Source organism: Thalassophryne amazonica, chromosome 12, assembly GCF_902500255.1.
Source record: "Thalassophryne amazonica chromosome 12, fThaAma1.1, whole genome shotgun sequence".
Classification (NCBI taxonomy): Eukaryota; Metazoa; Chordata; class Actinopteri; order Batrachoidiformes; family Batrachoididae; genus Thalassophryne; species Thalassophryne amazonica.
Genome location: NC_047114.1, coordinates 60269620 through 60290845, shown reverse-complemented (window position 1 = coordinate 60290845; position 21226 = coordinate 60269620). Strand labels below are relative to the sequence as shown.

The 21226-nt window shown below is 41.6% G+C and overlaps 1 protein-coding gene across 1 annotated transcript in view; it reads left to right on the top strand.

Moving 5' to 3' along the window:
* LOC117521073 (dynein heavy chain 11, axonemal-like) overlaps nucleotides 1-21226 on the top strand; it is a 138553-nt gene that overhangs the window by 33370 nt on the left and 83957 nt on the right. The window contains 23 exon segments of the mRNA XM_034182390.1: nucleotides 1101-1270; nucleotides 1466-1688; nucleotides 1767-1883; nucleotides 2067-2153; nucleotides 3235-3393; nucleotides 3544-3627; nucleotides 4188-4346; nucleotides 4610-4732; nucleotides 10108-10230; nucleotides 10505-10729; nucleotides 10842-11060; nucleotides 11250-11417; nucleotides 11615-11740; nucleotides 11833-11940; nucleotides 12030-12161; nucleotides 13111-13271; nucleotides 14009-14165; nucleotides 14254-14399; nucleotides 14520-14636; nucleotides 14717-14855; nucleotides 16100-16192; nucleotides 16830-17024; nucleotides 18092-18169. Of these exon segments, the coding sequence (XP_034038281.1) occupies nucleotides 1101-1270; nucleotides 1466-1688; nucleotides 1767-1883; nucleotides 2067-2153; nucleotides 3235-3393; nucleotides 3544-3627; nucleotides 4188-4346; nucleotides 4610-4732; nucleotides 10108-10230; nucleotides 10505-10729; nucleotides 10842-11060; nucleotides 11250-11417; nucleotides 11615-11740; nucleotides 11833-11940; nucleotides 12030-12161; nucleotides 13111-13271; nucleotides 14009-14165; nucleotides 14254-14399; nucleotides 14520-14636; nucleotides 14717-14855; nucleotides 16100-16192; nucleotides 16830-17024; nucleotides 18092-18169 (3309 nt within the window).

Sequence of the window (21226 nt, the reverse complement as noted above, 5' to 3'; positions counted from 1 at the left end):
AAAGGCGGGGCACAGCCGGCATGAGAGTAGAGAGCAGGTGACCACTTTCGAGCTGGCTGTGCGAATAGCCCCTCATTTTCCAAGTACCGCACAAGTGTGCCTTTACCAAGCAACACAAATGGCATGCAAGTGTGTGCGCCCCCCCCCCCCACAACACAAATGGTGTATGAGTGTGTGCCTCCCCCCCCACACACTCACACACACTCACACACACCACGATCCAACGTTGTCAGGTGCCGCTGTGGTGGCCGGAGTCCGATCGCTGTCCACGGCAGTGAGCATCTGGATGACCGTAATATCCAGCTGGAACAGCTGACTGCTGTGTACTCGCAACTCAGCTGGAGAACACATATCGTGCCATGAACAACATGAACAACACTCCACACAATACACATGTGTGGGCGGGCTCTCATACTCTCATGACATGCTGATAATTACATACAGACAAGATCACATGAGGACCGGCCAGCAAAGTCTGAGTGCGCATGGCATGGTGTGAACATTGCTGTCAGCTGGCCAGCTAGCCTAATGTCACTTCCACAAATTGTAGTCCACATGACAGACAGAAAGAGTGGAAAATAAATAAAACATATATACAATGAAGGGAAAGGCGTGAACTCATTCATGTGTCGTCACTTTGCTCATAGCGCTGTGGACACACTCGGAGTTTCAGCTGATCTGATCACCGGCCAGCGATGGTGTAGCTACACCATCAAATGTGGTAAAAACCACTTTGTTTGCTTCCTCTTTGTACGTAATGTGTGTGAATGTTTAAAGTTGCATTCTCAACTAAGTAAGTGAAAACCAGATCAGGTATTTAAGGTCACGTGACATGGGTCCAGGTCATGGAGATGATGTAAGACAGTACCTAAACCCCACAATGAATGAGTCCACGTGACTTCATACTGTGCAGCTCTTGTTGATTCTTGTTAGTTAAAAAACTTGAAACAGGTTTGTTTATTTTCATTATTCTATTGGATTCTGGCAATGTTGTAGGTCTGCACAACATCAAACCAACCAAAGAAAGCTAAAAAAACAAACTTAATACATTGTTCAGTTTGGTTAATGTCTCTGAAGGCCAATGCCGTTCTTCATTGTAGATCAACCTATTTGAGTCACTTTTTGTGCAAGTAAGCAATATGGAAGACAAAAGGGTGTTCAACGGCTGGCTGCAGGTTGATATCAGACCCTTCAAGCACACACTGATGAATGTCATCAAGAGATGGAGCTGGATGTTCAAGGAGCATCTCCTCAACCACGTAAATCAGAGGTTAGACACACATGCATGGATAAACCCATGCTCATGTGTGTGTGTGTGTGTGTGTGTGTGTGTGTGTGTGTGTGTGTGTGTGTGTGTGTGTGTGTGTGTGTGTGTGTGTGTTGTACAATGTCAAAGTGATTTAGTGAAGGGCTATAAGTGATTTTGTTTTCTATTCATCTCCTCTCTAACATTATATGTCCTCAGTGTGAGGGACTTATCCTGTTTTGTACAAGACACTGCCCGCGGCCTCTCTAACAAGGTGTCTAATGGTGACTACACTGGCCTTGTGGACATCATGGGACACCTCATGGCAATACGAGATAGACAGATCAGCAACGAACAGCACTTCAAACCACTCAAATCCACTGCTGAGCTGCTGAAAACCTACGGGCAGCAACTCCCAGAGAGTGTCTACACACAGCTCGAAGTGTGTACCACTGCACGGTGACACATGCACTTTCACTGATGCTCACAGATGTGCTTGATTATTACATTGTGCACACAGGAGCTGCCAGAGCAGTGGAAGAGTTTGAGAAAGACCGCCTTCACTGTCAAACACGAAGTGGCGCCTCTACAAGCCAGTGAAGTTTCGGTTATACGTCGGAAATGTGTCCGGTTTGAGGTGAGACTGTGTGTGAGTGGGGTAGGATGTCTGTACGGCAAACCCCAACAAAGCGCTCAGTGGCTGATATTTAATCCTACTCTGCATTATGTATGACTGACACCACACGCGCTGTGCGTGGATGGAGAGCTGACTTCAGATCTGGCATATGACACCTGAATGTGCATCGCTTTCACATTTTAGGTGAAGCAACATGAGTTTAGGGAGCGGTTTCGTACAGAAGCCATCTTTAAGATCAGCGTGGAGGAGCCATATAAACTGATTGATAAGGTGAGAGTCATAAAGTGCTTTGTTTACACATTCCATACATTAAAAAGCCACTACTCCTGTTGTCTCAAGGTAGGAAGTAAATGTAATCAACATATTACCCCCCACCCCCCCCCCCCCACCCTCCACTCCACCACCACCTCTCTCACACACACACACACACACATAAATTGTTGGTTTTGGAGATGTAGGAATCACCCTGTCTTGTCTGTCTATCTGTCCATGAAGATTTTAACCACCACTCCTCCTAAGCTGTACAGTAGATTTTAATAAAACTTATCGCAATGATAGCACATGATATGAAGATGTGCATGAAGAAAACTAATTCTGGTCTCATGTCTTCAAGGGGAGATAATTGGATTTATGTGTTTAATTGATGTGTCACATGATGTTGACCTTGTAAACATTAGGCCTACTCCTCCTAAGCATTTGATCAATTTTAATGGCATTTTACACAGTGATTGGACACCATTTGAAGATGTACAGAAAGAAATATAATTCTGGTCTGAAGGAGACCAGAATTCAACATAACTGGACATATCTTGTTGTTGTTATTGTTTTAATGCATCATATTGGCCAGTTACAGTTATATTGGGAGCTTGATCACAGTTACTTTTGGTTAGAGGTGGGCGATACCGGGAATTTTGGTATTGATCCCAAGTAAATACAGGCCCAGTATCGCCAATATTGATACCGATACCGATACTTTTTCATATTTAAGCTTCATAGATCCAGAGAATACAAAAGACCTCGGATAGAATTGCGCCAAACATTGTACGTGACATCAAAATACTTTATTATCACAATCAACATTTTTGTTTAAAAAACATCACTCAACACAACTTAAAACAAAATCTCCTGAGGTAGAGGGCTGACTTTGATGAATCTGTGTGCGCAGCAGTCACTGTGTGCGGGAGAGAAAAAAAAAGCTTGAGTATCGATCTTTTTACAAGAGGATTGTTCAATATCAATACCAGCATTGGTATCGATATTATTGATATTAGGATCGATCCGCCCACCTCTACTTTTGGTCAGATTTAATTAAATCAGTTTTCTCCACTTTTACATCATTTTAATGTTTCAGTCTCACCAAGCAGTAGCAGTGATGGAGTCAGAAATGAAGACGCTGCAGGACACGGCCACTCTCTTTGAGGTCAACTTCCCAGAATACAAGCAGCTGCGCCAGTGTCGCTCTGACATCATTCTGGTCAAAGCTGTCTGGGACATGGTCGTCTTTGTTAAGGTGCTATTCAGCTGTCATGCCCTGTCAGTGTTTGTTGACATTTTGACTGTGCATAACACATTTCTGCAATGCTGCTTTAATTCTGAACTGCAAACGAAAAATGGGAATCATAATTAAATTGTCAAGAAAAAAATCTTGTGCTCCTACCAGGCCAGTATTGAGGACTGGACCAAGACACCATGGAAAGAAATCAATGTTGAGCAGATGGACATGGAACTCAGACGTTTTGCGAAGGTACAACATGTTCCTTTATATAAACATACATAAAACTCACCTCAAGCAAACAATTTACTTCATGTTTTATGTATTTAAAAATGCACATAATTTTGAATAAAATTGTGCATTAATTTTGCACTTCAAAAAAGGCTTAGTGTCACTGTTTTTCAGTGAGCTAGTGCAGATCACGGGTTGTCTAAAAAAATCAGACACTAAAGTATCCTGGCAAAAATACTCCAGCTGATACATTTTTAAAATAAATCTATTTTTGAGTGTTGGCATGTTTTGTCTGTTGCTTTAAAGAGCAAGGAGTTCCTGCTGGCTACACATCACTCTGTCTAGACTTTTTCTCTCATAGACAAAAACTCTAGACATGGATGTATGTGACATACTGCACAACACAGAAGTCAAAAATGAATGGTTTCTTAAAAAAAAAAAAAAAAGATTGATTCCCCAGTTTCTCTCTGCTCACTCATGGAATTATGGGAATTTGAGGATGTTTATCATAAAACTCCAAACATATTTAAGTGTAAAATGTAGACTGAAGCCTAATTTTTCTCAGTATCACACCTTTACAGGAGATGAAGATGCAGGATAAGGAAGTGCGAGTGTGGGACGTCTACACAGGTCTGGAATCGACTGTGAAGAACCTGTTGACGTCGCTCAGAGCCGTCAACGAGCTGCAGAACTCTGCCATCAGGGACAGACACTGGCAACAGCTTATGAAGACTACAAAGGTACACACACACACACACGTGTATATATATATATATATATATATATATATATATATATATATATATATATATATATATATATATATATTTATATAAAGGCCTGTTTGCACCATGTATTGTACCTGTCTGCACCTCTCTGGTCTTTAGATGCCTTCAGGAACTCATCCTCCTGTCTTGTTTGTAATGTGAAACATAGTTCAGTGAATTCAATTATCGCTGTAATCTGATCAGTCATGGGGATCATGTTTTCCTCTGATCCTCAGGTCAGGTTTGTGATGGGAGAGAGCACCACCTTGGGGGACTTGCTGGAATTACAGCTTCACCGTGTAGAAGATGAGGTCAAAAACATAGTGGATAAGGCTGTGAAGGAAATGGCCATCGAAAAGGTACATATGACAGTTACAGACAAGAGAGCAAAGCTTTCCAGTTAGCAGTGACTGTATTTGATAATAATGCATTAGTTACATGGATCAACGCTATCGGTATATGCTGTATATTGTCACATAGATACTGCAACTAGTAACTCAGCCACATGGAGTGTGCAGCCAGTACATTCTGAGTGCCTGTCCCAAGCCCAGATAAATGAGGAGGGTCAGGAAGGGCACCCGGCGTAAAACAAGCCAACCCAACTATGCAGACTAAGAATCAAATTCCCATACCGGATTGGTCGCGGCCCGGGTTAACAACGTCCGCCACCGGTGCTGTTGCCCAACAGGGTGCCGGTGGAAATTGGGCTACTGCTGGGCGAAGACGACGAAGAAGAGGAGGAGAACGTTTCCACAAACAGCAAGAGAAGAAGAAAACTAGAAGGGTGGAAATGAGAGTGGGGACTTTGAATGTTGGTAGTATGACTGGTAAAGGGAGAGAGTTGGCTGATATGATGGAGAGGAGAAAGGTAGACATATTGTGTGTGCAAGAGACCAAGTGGAAGGGAAGTAAGACCAGGAGCATCGGCGGTGGGTACAAGTTGTTGTACCATGGTGAGGAAAGGAAGAGAAACGGTGTTGGGGTCATTTTAAAGGAAGAGTATGTTAAAAGTGTGTTGGAGGTTAAGCAAGTGTCTGACAGGGTGATGAGTGTGAAGTTGGAAACTGAAGGGGTGATGATGAATATCATCAGTGCATATGCCCCACAGGTAGGTTGTGAGATGAAGGAGAAAGAAGATTTCTGGAGTGTGCTAGATGAGGTGGTGATGATGAAGGGAACAGAGGTGATGAGGACGTAATGGGTAGATATGGTATTAAGGATAGGAATGGGGAAGGACAGGAGGTAGTTGATTTGCAAAAAGGATGGAAATGGCTGTGGTGAATACCTACTTTAAGAAAAGGGAGGAGCACAGGGTAACATATAAGAGTGGAGCAAGGTGCACACAGGTGGACTACATTCTTTATAGGAGATGCAAGCTAAAAGAAATCAGAGACTGTAAGGTGGTGGCAGGAGAGAGTGTCATTAGACAGCATAGGATGGTTGTTTGTAGGATGACTTTAGAGGTAAAGAAGAAGAAGAGAGTGAGACTCCAACAAAGGATCAGATGGTGGAAGCTGAAAGAGGAAGACTGTTGTGTGAAATTTAGCGAGCAGGTGAGAGAAGCACTGGTTGGAAGGGAAGCAATTTTGGACAACTGGAAAAGTACTGCAGATGTGGTGAGGGAGACAGCTAGGACAGTACTGGGTGTGACATCTGGACAGTGGAAGGAAGACAAGGAGACTTGGTGGTGGAATGAAGAGGTCCAGGAAAGCATAAGGAGAAAGAGGTTGGCGAAAACATTTTGGGATAGTCGGAGAAATGAAGAAAGTAGACAGGAGTACAAGGAGATGTGGCGTAAGGCGAAAAGAGAAGTGGCAAAAGCGAAGGAAAAGGCATATTGCGAGCTGTACAAGAAGTTGAATAGTAAGGAAGGAGAAAAGGACTTGTACCGATTGGCCAGACAAAGGGACAGAGCAGGAAAGGATGTGTAACAGGTTAGGGTGGTAAAAGATGCACATGGTAATGTGCTGACAAGTGAGGAGCGTGTGCTGAGAAGGTGGAGGGAATATTTTGAAGAGCTGATGAATGAAGAAAATGAGCGAGAGAAAAGGCTGGATGATGTGGTGAGAGTAAATCAGGAAGTACAAGAGATTAGTAAGGAAGAAGTGAGGGCTGCTATGAAGAGGATGAAGAGTGGAAAGGCAGTTGGTCCAGATGACATTTCAGTGGAGGCATGGAAATGTCTAGGAGAGATGGCAGTAGAGTTTCTAACCAGATTGTGGGATTACACCAAGGATCAGCTCTGAGTCATTTCTTGTTTGCAGTGGTGATGGACAGGTTGACGGATGAGATCAGACAGGAGTCCCCATGGACTATGATGTTTGCAGACATTGTGATCTGTAGTGAGAGTAGAGAGCAAGTTGAGTCTAGTCTGGAGAGGTGGAGATATGCTTTGTACATGTGTGTGAATGAGAGGGAGCCCAGTGGAATAGTGCAGTTACACGGAATAGAAGTGGTGAAAGTAGATGAGTTTAAATATTTGGGGTCAACTGTTCAAAGTAATGGAGAGTGTGGTAGAGAGGTGAAGAAGAGAGTGCAGGCAGGGTGGAGTGGGTGGAGAAAGGTGGCAGGAGTGATTTGTGACCGAAGAATACCAGCAAGAGTGAAGGGGAAAGTTTACAAGACAGTAGTGAGTCCAGCTATGTTGTACGGCTTAGAGACGGTGGCACTAACAAAAAGACAGGAGGCGGAGCTGGAGGTGACAGAGCTGAAGATGTTGAGATTCTCTTTGGGAGTGACAAGAATGGACAAGATTAGGAATGAACATATCAGAGGGACAGCTTAGGTGGGACGGTTTGGAGATAAAGTCAGAGAGGCGAGATTGAGATGGTTTGGACATGTGCAGAGGAGGGACCCAGGGTATATAGGGAGAATGCTGAGGATGGAGCCACCAGGCAGGAGGAGAAGAGGGAGGCCAAAGAGGAGGTTTATGGATGTGCTGAGGGAGAACATGCAGGTGGTTGGTGTGACAGAGGAAGATACAGAGGACAGGGTGAGATGGAAACGATTAATCTGCTGTGGCGACCCCTAACGGGAACAGCCGAAAGACAAAGAAGAAGAAGAAGAAGAAGATACTGCAACTAGAGGGATTCTTGGGCAGTATACCTCCCCTTTGTCCTTATACACAGTTCAACAGTGTTAATTAACTCAATCGATGTTTTAACTCATGTATTTTGATTGGTTGTTTATATTGGATGGTTTAGTGTGACAGTGATCCTTCCACCAGGTAATTATACACATTTTTGCATCTCTGTGTTGCACAGTGATACCAGTAACGCATTACTTAGTAATGCGTTACTCTAATCTGACCGCTTTTTTCCGCAACAAGTAATCTAACACGTTAATCTTTCCAAATCAGTAATCAGATTAAAGGTACTCCTCCAAGTCACTGTGCGTTAACTATTATTTTTGCATTGCTCGTCGATTGCAGCATTAAACTGGCCCGTGGGCAGGGGGAGCTCGGGGGTCAACTGAACTGCCCACTTAGTCCACTTTCAGAGAGCTGCGAGCTTTTTTCTGCGGTTTTCTGCAGCAGCTATGAGCAGTCATCATCTCTCAAAGCGTGGTGATGACAGCACACATGCACTGAGCTTTACAAAGACATTTTTGCGCTGTATTTCCCTTTATTTAAAACTCTGAGCCGCTCTGTGTGTCCTCGCTAAACACAGCTGATCCGCGAACGCATTAACAACTAATGTAAAAAACGTTGCTAAATAAATAAACTTTATCCATTTTTTATGCTCAAATGCCAAAGCAGTGGTGAATCCAGATGGAAAGGGAGCGTGGGGTGGGGCAGGAACGCGGTTCACCACAACAACCCTAGATTAAAGGTCCAGTTTTGAAGCCTTTTTTTTTTACTATTACTACTACTGTTGCTACTACTACACTACTAATACTACTTATAGTAATAATAATAATTTCAACAACCAAAATGTTTAGAGAGAATTTAATTGTTAGAAAATGTTAGAAAGAATTTAATAGTTACATTTATAAACAATGTAGGTTAGAAATTGCATGTTTTACTGTTATAGTGCTGTCAACAGTTAAATATGAGGTCAAGAAAGATGTCTTTATTTTAGTTTTTATTTTTTGTTAAACAGGTATTTATGTTCATTGACGTCCAGAAAGGGTGACTATAAAGTGAGTATTGGCAAAAAAAAAAAAAAAAACAACTGGTTTTTATGTCGAGGTGGTGGTGGTCGGGGGGGTTCTTGTCAGCAGCTGCTGAAAGTAACTAATGAAGTAACTAGTAATCTAACTTAGTTACTTCTAAAATTGAGTAATCAGTATAGTAACTAAGTTACATTTTCAAGGAGTAATCAGTAATTGGATTACTTTTGCAAAGTAACTGTGGCAACACTGGTGTTGTGATACATCCACAATGAAGAATACCATTTTTTACTGATGACTGATGATTTTCAAAATCCTTTTCTTCCAGACATAATACTGTTCTAAATCCTTTGTCTGGTAAACTGTAGTATTTATCATATTCTTAAGTCAGTACAACAGATATTGTCAGGCTGGGAGGTAGCGAGGCACTGACTGAGGCTGGATGCAACATCCAGACTCACAGGCTGGCGTATGAGTAAAGGCTGGGTCTTTAATGGAGACACGGGTACGGTACACAGGCAAGCAGTCCACGGTGCAAAAGTACAGATAAGGGTGAGACAATAAGTCAAGGTCCAAAACAAGCAGGGTTCAGTAAACTAGCAAACAGGGCAATCAGAGCAGAGGCAAAAACAGGTTCCAAAAAGCAGAGCAGGGGTCAAAAACACGGTTAGGCAAACAACAGAACAGTGACGTGAGCTGGTAAGTGACAATGTCGACAAATGAGCAGGGAGGAAGTGGAAAGGAGGTGTGGTCAGGTGAATCCAAGAGGGGAAAAGAGATGCGAGAAAAGGCAGTGACAAGTGGGCAAGGAAATGACAGACAAAACGGGGTGTGGCCAACAGATGAGGAAGTGCAGGTGCAAGGACAAGAGAGTGCAATGATCAGGGAAGACAGTGATAACAAAGAAGCTGGGTGTGAACACGTGAGACCTGAGATGAGTGCAGACACGGGACAGACGAAGACAGGATGAGACAGACAGGTGTAAGTGAGCAGTGACGAGAATTACAGACATGACAGCTAAAGACCATACAAAGGAAACATGAGCAGGTAATGAAAACTTGAATAGGACTGAAAAGCAAACCAAAAGATGATAAACACAGAAGAAAAACAACATAAAACTAATCAGAGAATAATAGGAAATTAAACACTATGACAAAACTAAACTGGAACAGACAAAAACTATAAGTAAAACAGAAACTAAGTGATAAAACCTGACATCAGAGTACTACATATAACAGAAATGACAACAGCAAAAATAAGCAGACAATAACTAAATGATAAACCATGAAAACACAGACTGATTGAACAAAACAAGAACGGAACTGAAACATGGCTGAAGTATAAAAGTAACAAAGAAAGAAAGTGATAAAGCAAAAATTGAACATAGAATAAACACATGATGAATACAACAATAAAACAAAGCTGGGGCAGATGGAGATACACTATAGGAGCCTATATCAGGGCGGGGCATGACAGATATATTAAAGCTGACAGACTGTAATAAAGCAATGTGAAATCAAAAACACTGTTGCTCATATGTCAGACCTAATGACTCACTTTCAACGCTGGTTTCAATTGTGCCAAAGGTTGCTTTTTAAAAGAACCATGTTGTGCCTTTGCTTAGGTTTTGGCAGAAATAACACAAACGTGGAGTGTTATGTCATTATCCTATGAAACTTATCTGAGCACAGAAACCCCTCTGCTCAAAACTGACGAGAATCTGATTGAAACACTGGAGGACAACCAGGTGAGTGAGAATCTGGAGTCTATAATGCAAGTCATATGTAGGTTAAGTAGCCATGTAGATACACTGTACACTCCTCATTCATATTGTAGTTTTTTTTGGGATGTAAGTCTTAATCTTTCAATTACCACTGTAACACCTTGCAATTTATTCATATTTTACCAAAACCAAACAGGTATTAATTAATGCATGACAAACAGGAAATGATAATACTGCTGTGTGATTAGTGTGGCTTCCAACACTGACCTCCTCGATATCCTATTTTCTTCATCTTCAGGTCCAACTGCAGAACATTCTGATGAGCAAGTACGTAGAGTACTTCCAGGCAGAAGTAAGTGGATGGCAGCGGAAGCTGATGGTGGCCGACCTGGTCATCTCCTCCTGGATGTCAGTCCAGAGGACCTGGACTCACCTCAACAGCATCTTCACCAACAGTCAGGATATCCGGTACCAGCTAGCTACTGATGCCCAGCGTTTCGAGGGCATTCACAGGGACCTTCAGGTTACACACACTGTGCACACTAGAGCACTGTCTCCAGTCTTGAATACACCCACTGTGCCCTAACCCGTGTTATTTAATTTTTCTACTTTCTACAACTTCTTTGTGGACCTAGAACTTGATGATTGAGGTTGTCCAGAACGATAATGTGATAGAGGTAACCAACCAGCCTGATTTTCTGGAGCAGCTAGAGACCTTACAGCAGAGGCTATCTGTGTGTGAGAAGGCTCTTGCAGAGTACCTGGAAACCAAGAGGCTCACCTTCCCCAGATTTTACTTTGTCTCTGCTTCCGACCTACTGGAGATTGTCTCCAAGGGAACACAGCCCAAAGAGGTGGTTGTAAAGTATAACATGGATGGAGATTACTAAATAATCATGTTGACCAAGCGTCTACACATTGTAGGCATTGTTTTACAGTGTATTTTTGCAGCAAGTTTTCCTAAAGTATTTTGTCGAGCTTAGAGAGATGATAAGAACAAACGTAAACATATAGACTGATTGGTGTGTCTTGCCAATTTCCAGGTGACTAGACACTTGCTGAAGCTGTTTGACAATATAGCAGATCTTCAGTTCAAAGCCTCAGATGCTGGTGGAGATGCCGAGGAACACACGGAGACCGTCGCTATCGGGATGTACAGCCGAGAGGGAGAATATGTTCCGTTCTCTGAACCGTGTGTCTGTGAAGGACAGGTATGAAACAACATATGATTTTTTTGAACACATACAGTCAGGGCCAGATGTATTTGGACAATGATACAATGTTTGTAATTTAGCCACTGTTCGCCACCACATTGAGTTTAAAACAATATTATCAATGTGTGCCTGTAGTGTAGACTGTCAGCTTTATTCCATGAGGTTTAACAATAATATTGTGTATCATTCTTCAGGCTGAATGTTGGCTCGGTGCCTTAGAAAACACAATGCGCTGCACCGTTCGAAAAGAGATCCAGGAAGCCGTTAGCGCCTATGAAGACAAACCGCGAGACCAGTGGCTCTTTGACTATCCTGCACAGGTATCTTAATGTCTCATCTTTAGAATCACTATTTTAACTTCGTAAATTTATCAAATTACATATAGGAGTATCCACTGGCCTTCCTTTCATAGGTTGGGTTAACTGGTAGTCAGGTGTGGTGGGCCACAGATGTAGGTATTGCCTTTGAGAGGATGGAGGAAGGATTTGAGAGTGCCCTCAAAGACTACAACAAAAAACAGGTAATACCAAACTTCAAGAAGTTCATTATATTATTTTAGTTGGTTCTGTTACTGTGCACACTGGTCAGTGTTGTTTTCTGACTTTCCAGATCACTCAGCTGAACTCACTGATTCACATGTTGCTTGGAGATTTGACTCCTGGAGACAGACAGAAGATTATGACTGTCTGTACTATTGATGTCCATGCTCGAGACGTTGTCGCTAATCTCATTGCTCAGAAGGTAGTGTTTTCAATTATGTTGAAAACCTGTGACATCTTTTGTCCATGGTTGAATTACTGTCCCATCTATATAATAAAAATATGTTGAAAGCAGTTATTTTCATATTTACATATTTATTGAATTGTTCCAAATATACTAAGACAACTCCCTTTTTCAAGTCATATTTTTGAAAAAGAAAAAACTTCTGACTGTTTTTAATACTCACAATCTTCTGTCATTACTCTGTTACACTATATTTCTTGGCTGCTTGAGACTTGTTTGATGTCTCTACAGCACTTACCACCATAGCCTTAAGGTTTGCGATGTAACTTCACAAAACTGGTGGTTCACTTTTCAATGTTTGAGGTACTCTATGTTCAGGGAAATCACAGTGTTTCTCTGTAATGTGCTGAGCTTTCAGGCATGTTCCTTCAGTGGGAGCTCCATTTGTTTAACTGGTATTTGGCACCACAGTCTGTTGTGGATATGCAAATGTCTAGCCCCTGAATGTAAGATGATCCCATTTTGTCATAAAAAAAGGGAAAAAACACAATCTTATATTTGGAACAACACAGTATATTTCCTTGTCTTCTAAAAAATGCTGAAATGTTGGTGATAATTCATCCTGTTGTTAGTGGCACATACATTAATTTGTGACTTGGCCATTTATCATCATATAACAGCATTTTTCCATTGCACTGTCAACGGTAGTAGCTTAGAGGGATCAGAGGGTGGGAGGTGTAACATCTCCACACCTCAAGATATGACTGTACACCCATACTCTCTCAAATGACATATACTAAGGTGATCAGTCCCATTTGCTTTTAAATGGTTGAATCAAATTCCTCCTGGCAATATAGCAAATATGCTTTTCCAATAAAGCTGCTCCATACTTCATTTGAGTGTGATGTTAGAGAAGACATAAGATTGTTATCCTGGAAAGAATTTAGTTTCTGTGTTTGTCTCTTAGGTGACAACAGGTCAAGCATTTGCATGGCTGTCCCAGTTACGCCACTGTTGGAATGATGAAACCAGACACTGCTTTGTGAATATCTGTGATGCCCAGTTCCAGTTCAGCTATGAATACCTGGGGAACACCAACAGACTAGTCATCACCCCACTCACTGACAGGTACACACTGCATGTCATGGACCTTACAGTATTTACAACACTAAAGCTGTGCATACTGAGAAAACGCTCAGATGAGATGCCAGCATTGATTCAAGTGGTACCAGTGAAAATTATTTTTCAGACAAATGTATGCTTGTCAGCACCTCATGATTAAGTACAGCAGAAAAAAAAATTGCCCTCAGAGAGCAAGAGTTTTCCATCCTGCCACTTTGAACACAACATGAAACCTTAGCAACAGTGCTATCAAAATAAGACACATAAAAATCTATCAAATTTACCCCAACACTCTCAATCACACTGCACACTTTTTAAGATAAGATAAGATAAGAAAGCCTTTATTCATCCCTCAATGGGGAAATTTCAGTGTCACATCGCAGCATAGAACAGTAGGAATAGACAGAAGGGCATGCAATAAAACGAACAAGTATCTCTTAAAAAACAAGAACTAAAAAAGCACTGAGTGCCGGGTAAAGCTAGGTAAATCATTTGTGGAATGATCTGTGACATGTTTCTACCTCCAAGCCCCAGAGGGCTTAGTGAGAATCTTGCAGTCAGTGCATGTGTTTTGCCATTTATATGAAGGTCAAGATCAATCAAGGTCACTGAATAGTCTGAAAGTAATTTTTTGCCATAACTTTGAAACAAAGGGAGCAACAAGAATGATTTATAGTCAGCTTTTTTAGAGGTTTAGGCTGAGCAGCACTGACACTGAACTACAAATCTCAACACTCTGGCAGATGCTACATAACACTGACCCAGTCACTCCATCTGACTATGAGCGGTGCTCCCTCTGGCCCAGCTGGCACTGGTAAAACAGAGACAACGAAGGACCTCGGACGCTCTCTGGGCATCATGGTGTATGTGTTTAACTGCTCAGAACAGATGGATTATAAGGTAACAATGGGCTAGGCACAATTTAAATTATTGCTCTATTTGATTTGTCACTCTGTCTAAGCTTTGGTCATTTCTCTGTCATATATAGTCCATAGGTAACATTTATAAGGGTCTGGCTCAGACAGGAGTGTGGGGATGTTTTGATGAGTTCAACAGGATCTCTGTTGAAGTGCTTTCTGTGGTGGCCGTACAGGTGAAGACAATACAGGACGCCATACGCAACAAGAAGCACAGGTCGGTATTATAATAATAATAGAACTTGCTCTCAATATAGCATATATTTATTCAGTGATGTATCTTTTATTCCTTTTTATTTTAGAAAGGTATTGTCTTAAATCAGTGTTGTGTCTATAGATTCCATTTCCTTGGAGAAGAGATTGAGCTGAAGCCAACAGTAGGAATCTTCATTACTTTGAACCCAGGTTATGCCGGCAGGGCGGAGCTCCCAGAGAACCTCAAAGCTCTGTTCAGGTATGACTGAAACAAAATAAGGACAAACATTTGCTGACATCAGAGCTTTGTAATTAACAGCTGTGTTACTTCTTGTTCAGGCCCTGTGCCATGGTGATCCCAGATTTTGAGCTGATTTGTGAGATTATGTTGGTGGCAGAAGGGTTCATAGATGCTCGTATACTGGCACGCAAGTTCATCAGCCTCTATACTCTCTGTAAGGAGCTGCTGTCCAAACAGGTACAGAAAACCACTTCATACCTGTCAATACAGCTTCATATAACTGTCCCTGTGCTATTAGTGGTTGGGTGAAGCCATTTATTGTCAAGCAACTGTGTTTACTATTTTTAAATCATAATGACAACAGAAACTACCCAAATGACCCTGGTCAAAAGTTTACATACTCTTGTTCTTAATACTGTGTATTGCCCCCTTTAACATCAATGACAGCTTGTAGTCTTTTGTGGTAGTTGTGGACGAGGCTCTCTGATGGTAAAACTGCCACTGAATATGTCTTATACTTTATTTACAACAATTATGAAGAAATACAAACAGTATGGCACTCTATGGTAAATCTGCATGGAGCAGACAGTTCTCAAAAACTGAGTGACTGTGCAAGAAGGAGAAGAGTGAGGAAAGCCACCAAGACACCCAGACAACCCAGAAGTTATAGGGTAATGTGGCTGTGATTGGAGAAATTTGCACTGTGCACAATTTCTCCAAATTCTCCAAGCACACACAGCTGTTTGTCTATACCGCACGCAGGTGCTTCTAATTTTAGATACAAATAGGGTTGAGATCAAACACAATACACAGTTCACTCATGGTGTCAGCAACATGAACTCACTCGTAACGGCAACATAACTTAACTAAAGTGACTAAACCAATTGAACTACAAAATCACAATAAATCAATAAAACAAACAACACTGTTAAACTAACATTTGCACAAACTGATATTTTGTGCACATGGAATGAGTTCATCAGTGAAATCATCTGCTGGTGTCAATGGTTGCAAAGAAAACCTGATCCCTCTCTGCCCTTTCTGGAATGTCTTTGGACATCACTGATATAAAGTCTCTGATTCACCTAACCTGCGTGTCTTTGGACCTGGGAGGAAGTTGATACACCTGGAGGGAACCCACGCAAACACGAGGAGAACATGTAAACCCTACACAGAAAGGCCAGGGCAAGAAGTGATCCCGGGACCTTCTTGCTGTGAGGCAACAGTGCTAACTACTAAGCCACAGTGCCGCCCTCACTACAACATGATGCAAAAAAAAAAGTCCAGTCATGATTCTAAGCAGTGTCTTGAATAATAATGTTTTTGGGAAACATTGCTTTACTTTAAGAAGGGTCATATATGAAATATGATCACCTTAGGATGCTGTGAGGATTCTTTTTTTTAGATATAGCTGTTGTTTTAAATCTCAGTTATATGATGCTTTTTAACATGTATGTGAATTGATCATCTTTCATGGGCAGGATCACTATGACTGGGGTTTGAGAGCCATCAAATCAGTCCTGGTTGTGGCTGGATCTCTGAAGAGGGAAGACCGCAGCAGACCCGAGGAACAAGTACATAACGCTTCAAAACACAATGATGCATCTCATGTTACACGAAGGACAGTTGTGTGCAGTCATGCAACATTTTGAATAATGCAGAAATTATGAAGAGGTTTGGGGTTTTTGCAGTATGTCAAGTTAGAATAATTTTATATCTTATATTATTCAGACTAATATTAGGATTGAGAATTGTGATCAAGTAAATAGCACAGGATTATCGTTAAGCAGGTGACAGTTTCCATGTTTTCAAAATTAGATCTCCTGGAATTCTCTTGTATTCATTTTTTTTTAATTAGAAGGGCTTTAAGCACAGACCTCTGCCAGAGTAAAACAGAGGGCAAAAATTGTTTCTTTTCTATTCAGTGACATGATAAACCAAGACTGATTTAGAACGAGAAAACCAGTCCCAAATTGTTAAATGAAATTAATATTGAAGAAATATTTTTTGAGGTCCTTAATATGCAAACTGTTCCCTCAGTTTATTTATTTATAAAAAAAAATTGACCTGAATCTATTGGACACTTTTTGAGCTTTAGCATCTGTAAATGGACAGGTCATACAGATAGATAGGACAATCACTTAAGCTCCGCCCTCTGCTGTGTGATCTATAAGTATGTTAGAGTAAACGGCTTTCTATTTTCTGCCCTAGGTGCTGATGCGAGCACTGAGGGACTTCAACCTGCCTAAAATAGTGACCAGTGACGTGCTGATATTTCTTGGGTTGATCAGTGACCTGTTCCCCCAGCTGGACGTGCCCAGAAAGAGAGATCCTGAGCTGGACAGCGCTGTTCGTCAGGCAGTCAGTGAGCTGCATCTGCAACCGGAGGAGAACTTCATACTGAAAGTACATCATATATGTGAAAATTGAAATGGTTCTTAGGGAAACTTCTGTGAATTAATTTTGATGTAATGCTTCAAAGCCTATATAAAGAGAAATCTTGATCCGGATCCGCATATCCATCCTGCCGGTGCAGTGTCCTGCTCAGAGATCAGTGCACACAAGAGAGAGAGTGGTGGAGCGAATCAGTGAGTGAGTGGGTGAGTGAGTGAGTGAGTGAGTGACAGCACTCAGGTGCATCCGTTCAGCAGTCTGAGCGCTTTACTTATGATTCTGGTGCAGTCTGACAGCAGTCTGTGTCTCCGTACTGTTGTCCAACAACGTTTGGGGTGAGGTCGTGCGGTTGAGCACAACTCAGTCCGGACTAGATCCGCCACATTCTACGTGGTCATCCGCCAGTGGTACATGGCTGTCTGGCTGTCTGTCCCTCCCGACTGTGCATTGAAGTTTATGTTTTTTCCCATTTTGGCTGATTCTGCTTGATTCTTGCTCATTTATGTTTTGCGTGAAGGAGGTCTTAGAAATATGACTGATATATAAAGACTGGATTGCCACCGTGGTGACAGTTATTTACTATGTAAAAGGATCATCAACAACTGCACATATTGCAATAAAAGAACAAAAAAGATAAATCTATTCTAAAATAAATTATAACCTACATAGACTTTTGCAATATCAATGCCATGCAAAGTCTGAAATATCTGGAAGGTACTCAGAATAGAGCCGCTCCTTCTTCGTATTGAGAGGAGCCAGCTGAAGTGATTCAAGCATCTGCTTAAGATGCGCCCTGTTCATCACCCTTGGGAGGTCTTCCAGGCACATTCAACTTGGAGGAGGCTCCAGGAAGACCTAGGACATGCTGGAGGGATTATATCTCTCAGATGCCTTGAGATCCCCAGGAAGAGTTAGAGATGAGCTGCTTGGTCTACTGCCACCACAACTCAGACCCGGATAAGTGTCAGAAAATGCATGAATGAATGAATAGGCATTGGGCTTTGTGAGGGATGTGGAAACTTGCAACTAATCTAGTGCATATTTTAAGGGAATTAATTCAGATGTTTGTGTGTGTTCAGGTGACTCAGCTGGAGGAGTTGCTGGCTGTCAGACACTCTGTGTTTATAGTCGGTGGACCAGGAACTGGGAAAAGCCAGGTAGATATTACACATCTATTATATCCATGACACAACATATGTATTCATTCATGTCTGAGTGAAAGACATTTAACATAAGAATAACCAGTGGTGGGCACAGATAACCAAAAAATTAACTTCGATAACAGATAATCAGATAACTGAAAAGTTATCTTTGATAAAGATAAACCAATAAACCACCCAAAAATGTATCGGAAGTTACAGATAACCGATAAATTCCAGTATTGTCTCTGATACATTTGCAATTACTAACAAGCTGAATTTAAGTTTTAACACCACAATCACCTTTGGAAGCATCAAAAGCGACAAAAGACTCAAACAATGAGCCAGTACTTATATGTCTAAACATGCTGCTCCCTGCTGGAGGCTACATGGCAGAAGCACTGTGAGAGCAGCCACAAAGCCAGCTCTCTACCAATCACAATGTTCCGGTCAGGTGGAGGTCTTGAAAAATAAAGTCATACTGACTTATGGCTTTGTGTGAATACTGATAGAATAACTCCATTAATGTCAATTCTGTCATTTGTACAAAGTTAAAATCTAACATATATCTTTTAATGTTGAATAATGCACTAATTCTGAGGTTTTGTAACAAACACAGACAGATCGCAAAGGATTCTGGGTAAAAGTGCCTTTGCTAAACACTGATTGGTTCAGTCATTCATTATGTAAACCAACATGTTAATGCGACGTGTCGTGTGTTGGTGTTTGCAGATAAATGTGCTTTTGTAAAATATTCAATTTTTTATTTGTAAAAACAGGTATTTTTACGGAGCCCTGGAAGTGTCATCGCAAAATGTTTTGCATGTGGAGAGAATGTGCAAACGTTTTATTAGTGCCGTGCGCACATTTTATGATGTGCGCATGTTTTATGATGTTGTAAAACGTGCACTCAGTATTGTCTTGACACATAAATGTTGGCTTTACACTGTGCGAGTTTTGGCCCTTTATCAGATGATTTTTCATTTGTGCAAGAATTTTTTTTGGACTTTTTTTGGACTGGAATTTTTTGGAGTTTCAGGTTAATCGCGCGTCCTGCATCATGTAGTGTACATGGAGTAACAAGCTGCGTTCAACATATCACGACCACCTCCTGATCGCCAATTGCATGGTGGAATGAAAATCAAACCTGTTTGATATTATTGTGTATCCTGCTGCTGAAGAGCTACAAGCGTCCAACCGCTCGCACTGTGCATGTGCAAACAGGGCAGAGCTCTCTTGTAATGTTTTTTTTTTGTTTTTTTGTTTTGTTTTTAAACTTAATTTGTAAAAAAAAAAAAAAAAAAAGCCATTTGCAAAGCCAAAAAGTTGATTTGACAACCATCTGATATAACCGGGGTCAAAATAAGTAGAACACTGCCATATACTGGTGCCCAGATGCTTAGTGCTTAGGGCGAATACTGCCATGAACACTACTGGCCAGTAGATGGCAGTAGAGGCCTTGAAAACTTGCCAAAACAAAATTCCAGATAATCACTGTCTGCTACATTTAAGATGCATGGACTTTAACAAACGCAAATACAATAACATCTATAAACCAGAGAATAGATTCATGAGAGTTTTAGGCACTAGAGTTTAATACTGCTGTCCATGGAGCCTGAACAGAGTGTCTGATATGCATTTGTCTTGTCGTGAACGTATTGAGATTACCCTATCCTACCCATAACGCACTACTGGTCACAGCATGTGCTCACAAAACCTTAAAAATTAGCAGATTACTTTAAAACAAAAACATATATCTGATATTTTCACTTTATAAAACTTCAGACATGACAGTAATTTTAAATAACTTGTCCAAAATTAGTTTGGTTAAAATTTGAACCATAAGTTAAAAATGTATGCCTCTGGATGACTTGGGTGATATTGCCAGTGTTGTTGTGTGGGCTGCCTGAAGAGGAGGTACTGCTGGCCCACCACCAGAGGGCGCCCTACCTGAAGTGCGGGCTTCAGGCACGAAAGGGCGCCGCCGCCACGGACACAGCCGGGGGTGACAGCTGTCACTCATTATCTCTTGACAGCTGTCACCCATCTACGCTACATCATCTCACTCCATAAAGACCGGACATCATCTCCACCTCGTTGCCGAGATATCATCTACCTGTGAAGGTAATATCCTCAGCCAGAAACTAACTACTAACTGTGTCCTAGTCTGAATTCATTTTGCAGCTGCTTTCCTGTGGAGTGCCTTATGAGTGAGGTTGGCGTAATCCGCGACGGCTTCGCTTCACACCCCAACCAGATAAGTGTTTGACAGGAGCTGCACGAGTGTGTGTTAGAGGTGGAGGTGACCTTCCACCTTCTGACTGTTTTTGTTACTGGGTGTGCACACACCCACGTCTCATTGTTTGTGCTCCTCGCCAGCAGTACCAGATCCGACAGTCGGGGACGGTGATCACCTGGGAATTTGGGACTTGGCGGCTCCAGTATTCACCGGGTTCTGTGGCGGTGGAAATCGTGTGGTTCCGGCTCTTCTCAGGACAGACGTCTTCTATCCTCGAGCCTGCCCACACGTCACTTTTGTGGATTGACTGCTATTAGATTCTGTGATTGTCTGTATATTCGTTGTGCACATTCACAACATTAAATTGTTACCTTTTGGCTCATCTATTGACCGTTCATTTGCGCCCCCTGTTGTGGGTCCATGTCACTACACTTTCCCCAACAAGCATATCAGTATGGTGTTAAAGAAAACGATTTTTTGTGTGACCAGTTCTCCTTTGCCTGCAGAGGATAGAGTGGTTTCTTCTGAAAGCAGCTCTCTTCTGTTTGCAGAGGGTGGAACTATATATCTCTTAGGAAACTTTTAACAGGTAGGTCTCAACTGATTTTAAATTTTAAAAATGTTTGCCACTGTTCAGCGTGGTTTACTGTCAGACGACAATTTATCAGAAGATAATTAGTCCAATAATGGTTTTTAAAGTTATCTAAAAAAGATAATCTGATAATGAAAACATTATCTTCAATAATTATCTGTTATCGGATTATAGGAAGTGTGCCCACCACTGAGAATAACTAACATTCCCTTCATTGCACCAACACTCAAATAATGTTTGTAAT